This window comes from Echinops telfairi, unplaced genomic scaffold, assembly GCF_000313985.2.
Source record: "Echinops telfairi isolate 266 unplaced genomic scaffold, ASM31398v2 ScPeMD7_443;HRSCAF=831, whole genome shotgun sequence".
NCBI classification, from domain to species: Eukaryota; Metazoa; Chordata; class Mammalia; order Afrosoricida; family Tenrecidae; genus Echinops; species Echinops telfairi.
The window spans coordinates 75,043,049-75,051,645 of NW_022104341.1; the positions used below are offsets into that span (position 1 = coordinate 75,043,049).

Consider the following 8,597-nt stretch of genomic DNA (forward strand, 5'->3'; position numbering starts at 1 on the left):
CAGAGGGTCGCGTCACTGTCAGAAATGTCAAGAGCCAATTTTCTGGGACTAGGGAGTCTCTTCTGATCGCTGCCTTGCCTTTCCAAGGCCGCGCCCGATGCATGACCTGCCAGAGTCTGGATGAGGGAGCAGCTGGCAGAGAAGAGTGGCTGCCAGCCTCCTGCCCTAGGATTCCTTTGTTACCGGCTTAATTAAAAATAATAATAATAACCCTGCCAGCGAACACATCGTGTTTTCCATTTGCCGACACACGCAATTAAGTCAAGGAATCCTCTCCCGGAGGCTACAAGGTGGCATGACCACGATTGCCGCCTGCAGGAATGAGAAAGGGGCACTCCGTGGTATTCAACACACCCACCTGGAATTTTAGAAAAAAGTTCAGTCTTTGTATCACTTTCATGTTGATGGAGAGAGTTCGTTGAACAGTTGCGATAACCCAGCGAGGGAGGTTCGCGGACAGCCTGCCTGGAGGCCACACAGTGTCTGAACTTGACCGACTCCACCACACGCTGGAGGCTGTGCTGGAGCAGCAACCACTCAGACGCTTGTTCCGCACGCGCGCTGTCATCCGTGTAGGAAACCGAGGGATACGGACAAAACGGGGTCCTGTGCACATCGCGCTTCCTCCCATCCCATGCTGCTGCGGGGGGAATCTCATCCCGGAAACGGGGTCCTGATCATCTTCTGAAAGCCTGAGCCACCCAAATCCACGGCCTCAATTCCAACTCCTGACGGCCTGTGTGTGCAGAGTGCACCTGAGCCCCAGGGATTTCGAGGCTAGGGTCTTTCTGAAGCAGATGGCCGGCCTTCGGGTAGGTTCCAACCCCCAGCCTTTGGGCTAGTAGTTAAGGGCTGAGCCATTTAACCATCCAGGGACTCCCACGATCCTCGTAGTGGCTCAGACATCTACCTGTTCTGAGGCAAGGGAATCAAAGCGGAGTCTTTGGGACCTCCGGGCGGTGAGGCTCTTGTAAGACCCACAGGGGCTCTGGGCTTCTCACCATGACAGCCTTGCTTAGGTGGGGAAGAGCAGAGCAGGCTCCATAGCCCTTTTGACCATACCTTATCTCCTGCTCTTCCTGCTTCACACACGTGCACACACAATACACACCCACACCTTCCCCAGAGAGACTCCAGAAGTGTGTGGTGTGGTGATTTTTATTGCGTGCTTATGGCCCTGGTCCACGTGGGTCTGGACTGGGGAGAGGGGCCTCCTCAGGACTGCCTGGAATGTCACTGGCAGTCACAGTTGGCATGAAGCAGTGCTGAAGAGGGCGCTTGGGGTCTGGAGGCTGCCTCTCACTGTGTTCCAGTGGTTGGCTCGGGAAAAGGTCATTTTGTCCAAGGGGACTCGCTTCTGTCGCCTGCATGACAACTCCTGTGTTCCCATCTGGGTGGTCAGGTTGGGGCTCCTCGGAACCTGGAAAACAGCAAGCTGCAACCCTTTCCTCCCAAGGCAGGTGCCCCGCTCGGGCTGATTTCACAGAGTACTTACCTCGTGCATTCAGGACTCATTCAGACACAACTTCCTTGGTTTCTGCCCACTGTACTATAAAACATTTGTCACTACACCCCAGGGACACGAAGTCCACATCACACGAGTCTTCTCAGGAGCATAGACCTAGTGGAACACTCTTGCCTGATTGGATAAAAAAGTAAATCAAGTGCTCAATCCAGAAAGTTAAGTCTTCTCTCACGTGTTCCCTCACACGTGTACAAAGCCCAATACTCACAAGGGCCTTGGGTTAGGGATGGGGACGTGCCCTAAGGTGGTCCAATCAGAGTAGAGCTGAGGCCTACCTCACCATCATTCACGAAATCTGCCCCTTTCCCTCTGGCCTTGTGGTCTGCCCTTCACCATCTCCTTTCCAGATCCTTGGCAGGGCCTCCGCTGGGGCCTCCTCCAGCCCCTCCTAGGTGCGCTGGTCGGTCCACAGACTGACCTCTGTTCTAGCTCAAAGACCTTCAGTGTCTTCCCATTACCTATGACCCTTCATGTGGCATTCAAGCCCCTTCATGAACTGCCCCTATCCCTTCTCTTCAGCTCCTCACGATTATTCCTCCCTCGAGAATTCAGTGCTTTTCCATATTAAACTCTTCACTGTGCCCCAAATGGGTCCATTCCTTCCGATCTCCGCACCTTTCCTCATCTTGAAATGAAATTTTACACCTTCTCTACAGAGCAAGCTCCTGTGCTTTCAGACACACTGATAGAGGGTATTCAGGAAGAATGCAGTGGTGGCCTTGAAACCAACAGAATAATGAATTTCAAGGAGGAAACTTACAGAGCTTTGGGGTTTGCCTCATCCCAACACTCCAGCTCTGGAGTGGGAATGATCTGAGTCAATCCGGTAATACCATTCCTTTGCCACATTGCTGGGCAATGTACACAGTGTACAGCATTCTCTGGACACAATAATGGTTTAGGAGTGGGCACATGATGTAAGGCGGTCCAATTAGAAGTAGAGCTCAGGCCTTACTCTCTCCCCATTTCTGGCTGAAGGTATAGACAGAACCCTCTTTCTCTTCGTGGCTGGATGGGAACATGAAAGCACATGGTTCTATTGGCATGGAGTCCATGCTCACTCATAGTGAGGACTTGAAGCACCTGCTGATGAAGATCAAGGACTGCAGTCTGCAGTATGGATGATAACTCAATATACACAAGACCAAGATCCTCACCGCTGGACCAAGAGGAAACTTCATGATGGATAGAGAAAAGGTTAAAGTTATGAAGGATTTCATCCTGCTTGGATCCACCATCAATGCTCACAGAAGCAGCAGTCAAGAGATAAAAAGACATGTTGCACTGGGCCTATGAGTACGCGCTGCACGAGACCTTGTTGAAGTGTTGACGAGCAAGGATGCTACTTTGAGAACCACAGTGCGCATGACTCAAGTATGGCCATTTCAGTTGGCTCATCTGCGTGGGAAAGCTGGACACTGAAGAAGGAGGGCCAAAGACGAGTGCTACATTGGCGTGAGGGCGCTGGCACAGAATACGGAAAGTACCCGGACTGGGAACAAACGGATCGGCCTTGGAAGAGGTACAGCCAGAATGCTCCTTAGAAGCGAATAAGCTGAGACTTGGTTCCATGCACTTTGCCCATGTGATCAGGAGAGACCAGTTCCTGGAAAAGGACAGCATGCTTGGTACAGTAGAGGGACACGAGAAAGAAGACCCTCAACAAGATGATCTGAACCAGTGGCTTCAGCAGGGGGCTCAAAGTTAACAGCAATTGTGAGGCGGATGCAGGGTGGGGTGGTGTCTTGTCCTGTTGTGCATAGGGCCGTGATGAGTCGGAATCAGCTCAATGGCACCAGCAAGAAAAGCAACACCTCTGCGGACCTTGTGGACAGCAGCGCAAGGTGGCCCCCACTTTTCCACCACCGCCCCGTCTTGCTACTCAGCAGTACATTTTCAAGTGAAATAGTATGATGTCTTCCCGTTTTTATTTTTCAGTATTATTTCAGCTATCCCAATTACTTAGTTTTTTCCGTATACCTTTTAGGATCAACTGCTGAGCTTTTTGATAACAATTATTTTACACCTACAGATCAAATTGGAATCATTACTCTTGGAGTCTCCCAATCCATGAACATGGTGTATCTCTTCATTTAGTCAAGTCTTATTAAAATGTCCCTTACCAGGAAGAAATTTCTGGTCACTTCTTTCATTGCTAGTTTTCAATATTTAGATCTATATGTTTTGATAGATTTCTACCTAAGTATCTATTCTACTTTCTTTTCTGAGAATCAAAAAAGATAATACGATGTTTTCCACTTATTACTTGTATGTATAAATATGATTGATGTTTGGTCCTGTTCTTATGCACCATGACCTTGCTAAACTCACTTATTACTTCTAGAAGGTTCTTTATTGGTGGGTTTTATAGATTCCATAAGATCCTCAAGGGATCCCTGGTGGCACAGCTGGTTACAAATGTGGCTGCTAAATGCAAGGCCAGTAATTCGAACCCCCCAACTGCTCGGTTCCTCTAAAGTTCAGTAAAGATTTCAACCTCAGGAGTAGTTCTGCTCTGCCCTATCAGGTCAATATGAGTTAGAATCAACTCAATGGCAGTGGAGGGTTTTTAAAATATAGGATCCTTTGTTATTTAAACTTATTTTAAGGCATTCTACAGGTATTGAGGAAGAGTGTACTCCCCACGCTCTTGCACCAACTCAGATACGGCCTCTGATGAAGGGGTCTTAGACTTTCAAGCCCTGGGAGATCTGGGTTGATATAGCAGCAACACACCCTCACTAGCCACAAAACCTTGCAGTGCACTTTCCCTGGCTGAGCCTTGGTTTCTCCTGCTGTAAAAATGGGGGTGATGGTCACCTCTCTTTTAATGCAGCCTAGGAGTGTCCGATTAAGAGCAAATTGAAATGGAAGTCTGATTAAAGGATAAAGCTCTGATAAAGTTAACACAATGAGTCTATAAACTGTCTCAGATGCAAGAGAAGGAACAAGAGGCTCCTGGGATAATACTGTGGGTTCAGCTGAAAAGAAAGAGCAGTACTTGACAAAAACAGAGAGAGAGGACGAAGAGCTGAGTTTGAGCAAAGAGCAGAGAAATCTGAAAAACATCATTTTGTGAAAGGCCAGGAAATGCATTTTCTGTCTTAAAATAAGCAAAGAGCAAGGGTACAAGCTGTCTCCAACCCTGGCAGTGAAGTGCTCTGTAATGGCTTCGCAGTGAACAGCAGGAGGTGGCTGGTTGTCATTCCCAGGGTCAGGAGATGCAATGGGCCTCCCCTTGGAGCCAAAAAAGACTGATGGGGGGCGGGGGGGTGGGGGCAGGGACAGGAGGTCAGGACACAAGCTGCAGCATCCCACAGACTGGGTTTGAATTCCGTTTCTACTAGCCACGATCTTTTGAGTAAGCCACATAACCTTTCAGCTGTTGTATCTGTAAAATGGGTCATCATAACACTTACGCCAACAGGGGAGTAGGGAAAATTAGATATAGTGCATGTAATTTTTCAAATCACATGTAGGGACTCCCTGTCACAGCAATAGTTCTAAGGAGGATGAGGAGAGGAGAGGGGGTGTTGGCCCTGTGCTTACTTATACACTAGAGCAGTGGTACTCAACCTCCTAATGTTTAATACACTTCCTCATGTTGTGATGACCCCCAACCATAACATTATTTTCGTTGCTACTTCATAACTGTATTTTTGCTACTATTATGAATCGTCATGTAAATGTCTGATATGCAGGATGTATTTCCATTGCTACAAATTGAACATAATTAAAGCATAGTGATTAATCACAGAAACAATATGTAATTATAGATTGTGAAATATTTTTCTTTCTTTTTTAAAATCATTTTATTGGAGGCTCGTACAACTCTTATCACAATCCATCCATCCATCCATTGTGTCAAGCACTTTTGTACATTTGTTGCCATCATCATTCTCAAGAAATATTTATTCCTAATGACAAATAAATTTTGTCTTGAAGCATGGTGTAGCATGGGTAACAGTCTTCACACCGGGTACTCATAGGTGGGTGTATCTGCATGTGGGCAGACTCCTCTGGAGACGTATAGAGGAGCAGTGTCTCGGTTCCAATGGTCTTGGGCGACCCTGTGAAAGGGTCGTTTGACTCACAGGTTGAGAACCGCTGCACTAGATGATTTGGGACATGTGTTTCCTCCTCTGTAAAATAGGGGGATAATAAGATTTACCTGTGACAAGCAGGGGAGCGCGTCCATCGAGCACCCACTTCATTTTCATCGCTGTACAAACCTCACTGCCATCGAGCCGATTCGGAGGCTCAGCAGCCCTGCAGGGCAGGGTGTAACTGGCCTTGTGGGTTTCTAAGACTGTAAGACTTTATGGGAATAGAAAGCCTGGTCTTTCTCCTATGGATGGGGCTGGTGGTTTCACACTGCCGACCTTTCAGTTAGCAGCCCAACTTGTAACCACTGTGCCACCACGCTGATATAGTATCTCACTATTACATTGTGCCAGATTTTATTTATCCATTCTTCTACTGATGGACATTTCGCTTCTTTCCTATAGGATATGTAGTGCCATTTAGAAGTTGAATAATTGAGGCATAGTGTGTGGATATATATGTATACACACACACACGTGTAAGTATGTACAGATACATTACACATGCACACACACACCTTTTAAGTCAAAATAGATATGCCAAAATGCTCCATAAGCTGGCTGTGCCAATTCACTCTTGTAATACCTGATTTTTGCCAGTGTGTTATAAGGCAAGACATTGTTACATCTCATTCTCTGATTATCAACGAGGTTGAGTATCTTTTCTTTCTTTTATTTTTTTTAGAGCCGAGACAAATTTTATTGGGATGGGTTCGTTTAAAGAAAAGGAAAAGAAAAAAGAATAAAAGAACAGGAATAGAGAGAAAGTCAAAAGCCAGGCTCACACAGGCCCCTGGGCAGTGGAGTGGGGGTGGGGGACCTTTCTGCTTCCTGGGGCGGTGACCTGGCCGTCCGTGGGCCTCACTGCACCTTCTGGAACGCGTGCTTGCAGACCGCACCCTGCGCTCGCGATCATGTCCAAAGCAACATTCACGCGGAGAGCCAGCAGGTACGCCTGGGAGTTCTCCTTCTCAGCATCTTCCAGTACTCGGTGAAATCTTAGGCATTTTTGGGGGCGCCTGGGGCCTGATGGCCAAGAGAGGGCGGGAGGTGGGGCGTGGGGGTGGCTCTGGACTCTGCTGGGGCAGCAGGGACCTTGAGTATCTTTTATGGTGTCCTGGCTATTTACCTACCTTCTCCCACCCCCCACCCCCATTTGCTTAAATGTATACTTGTTACTCACAGGTACCAATTCAGATTCTAATACACACACATCTAGATATATAGATATTATTGTAAGGCACTGTGATAATTAAGGCTTTGTGTCCACTTGACGGGGCCAGGATTCTCAGTGATTGGGCAATTAGCACCTATAAATCAACTCGATGGCCGTGAGTTTGCTCTGCCTTTGGAGCTAACCCCCCATGACATGACCTACCACGATGAAATCACAGTCAGTCAGTTGTAAGCCTCCATAATGGGATATGATTTGTGTAACAACCTTAGATCACAGCCTTGATGCAATTAACTGAAAGGATGTTTCCATGGAGATGTGGTCTGTTTTCAATATAAGTGGACACGTTGTAAAAGCTTTCTTGCTTTTAGCAGGGTCTGGATCCTGCATCTCACTCATCACCTTCCTACTCTTTGACCTTGAACCAATGGCCTGCTATGTTGCCTGCCGATCCTGAGAAGCACGAGCAGTGCCATCTGATCTGCCCAACTTGGACTCATTCCTGTCCGCAACCACGCGCTGAGCGTGGATTCATGTGGCTTTACTGCCTGTGGTCTTCCTGCTGACTCGGGGTTCATCAACCCTCTCAGCTGCGCAAATCAGGGGGAGCCTACATCCACAGACTTGGACCTTCCCAGTTCTGCGACTATGTGAGATATTTCTCCATACCAATTTCTCTCTCTATGAGCTCCACTGGTTTTCCTTTCCTAGGAAACCTCGCCGGAGACGGCCTTGTTGAGTCGCCCCAACTCTACATGCAGCTGAACAACACAGGCTGCTGCTGCGCCGTCCGCACAGCGAGGCTGTGTCACGAATCTCCTGAGTCTTCCTCCTTTCCCTGACCAAGCCTCAGGAGACCGTTTACTCCTGATAAAACGTCCAACGTACAGAGATGCAGTCTCACCATCCTCTCTTCTACACTGCATTCGGACCGTACTTCTTCCAAGACAGGTTTATTCTGGCAGGCCCTGGGATAGTCAATATGCACCCACACCACGAGGCAAAGCAGACTTGCTTCTTCAGTTTTCCTTATTCCGTGCCCATTTCCCCCAATCATATGAAGTGATTGAAAATGCTATAGCTTGGGTCGGGCACATCTTAGTCTTCAAAATGATATCGTTGTTTTTAAACTTTTAAGTGGCCTTCTGCAACAGATTTACCCAATGTACTATAGCTTTCATTTCTTGATTTGCGGCTTCAAGGATATTGATTGTGGATCCAAAGAGGATGAGATAATTGGTAATTCTAATCTTGCCTCCATTGATCACGATGTTGCTTATTGGTGCAGTTGTGAGGATTGCTTCCCTTTGTGTTGAGGTGGAATCCATACTGAAGATTCTTGAAGTCTGATCTTCGCCGGTGAGTGCTGTAAGTCCTCTTCATTTGCAACAAACAAGGTTGTTTTATCTGAATATTGGAGCTTGTTAATGAGCTTTCTTGTAATCCTGACGCCAGTTCTTCTTCATGTAGTCCAGATTGAATAAGTTTAGTGAAAATATACAACCCCGATGCCCCCCTTTCTTTCTTTTAACCCATGTAGAAAGATGAGGCTTTCTACTCCCATAAAGACTTACAGTCTTGGCCAGCCAGTCAGGGTGCGATGTAGCAACGATGATAAATACAACTTTCCTCAAGTTCCTAGATGCTTCTCCCCCCCCCACCACCACCACTATCATAATCTGAATTCTACCTTGCAAGTCTGGCTAGACCAGAGGATGTACGCTGGTACAGACAGGAACTGGAAACACAGGGAATCCAGGACGGATGATCCCTACAGGACCAGTGGTGTGAGTGG

General features: G+C 47.4%; 1 protein-coding gene across 1 annotated transcript in view; it reads right to left on the bottom strand.

Annotated features, from left to right (window-relative positions):
* Positions 1-1,142: 1,142 nt before the first annotated feature.
* Positions 1,143-8,597, bottom strand: part of SHISAL2A (shisa like 2A) — a 30,755-nt gene continuing 23,300 nt past the window's right edge. The window contains exon 3 of the mRNA XM_004699660.2: positions 1,143-1,420. Coding sequence (XP_004699717.1) covers positions 1,170-1,420 — 251 coding nt within the window. The 3' untranslated portion in view covers positions 1,143-1,169. The remainder of the gene's footprint in view (positions 1,421-8,597) is intronic.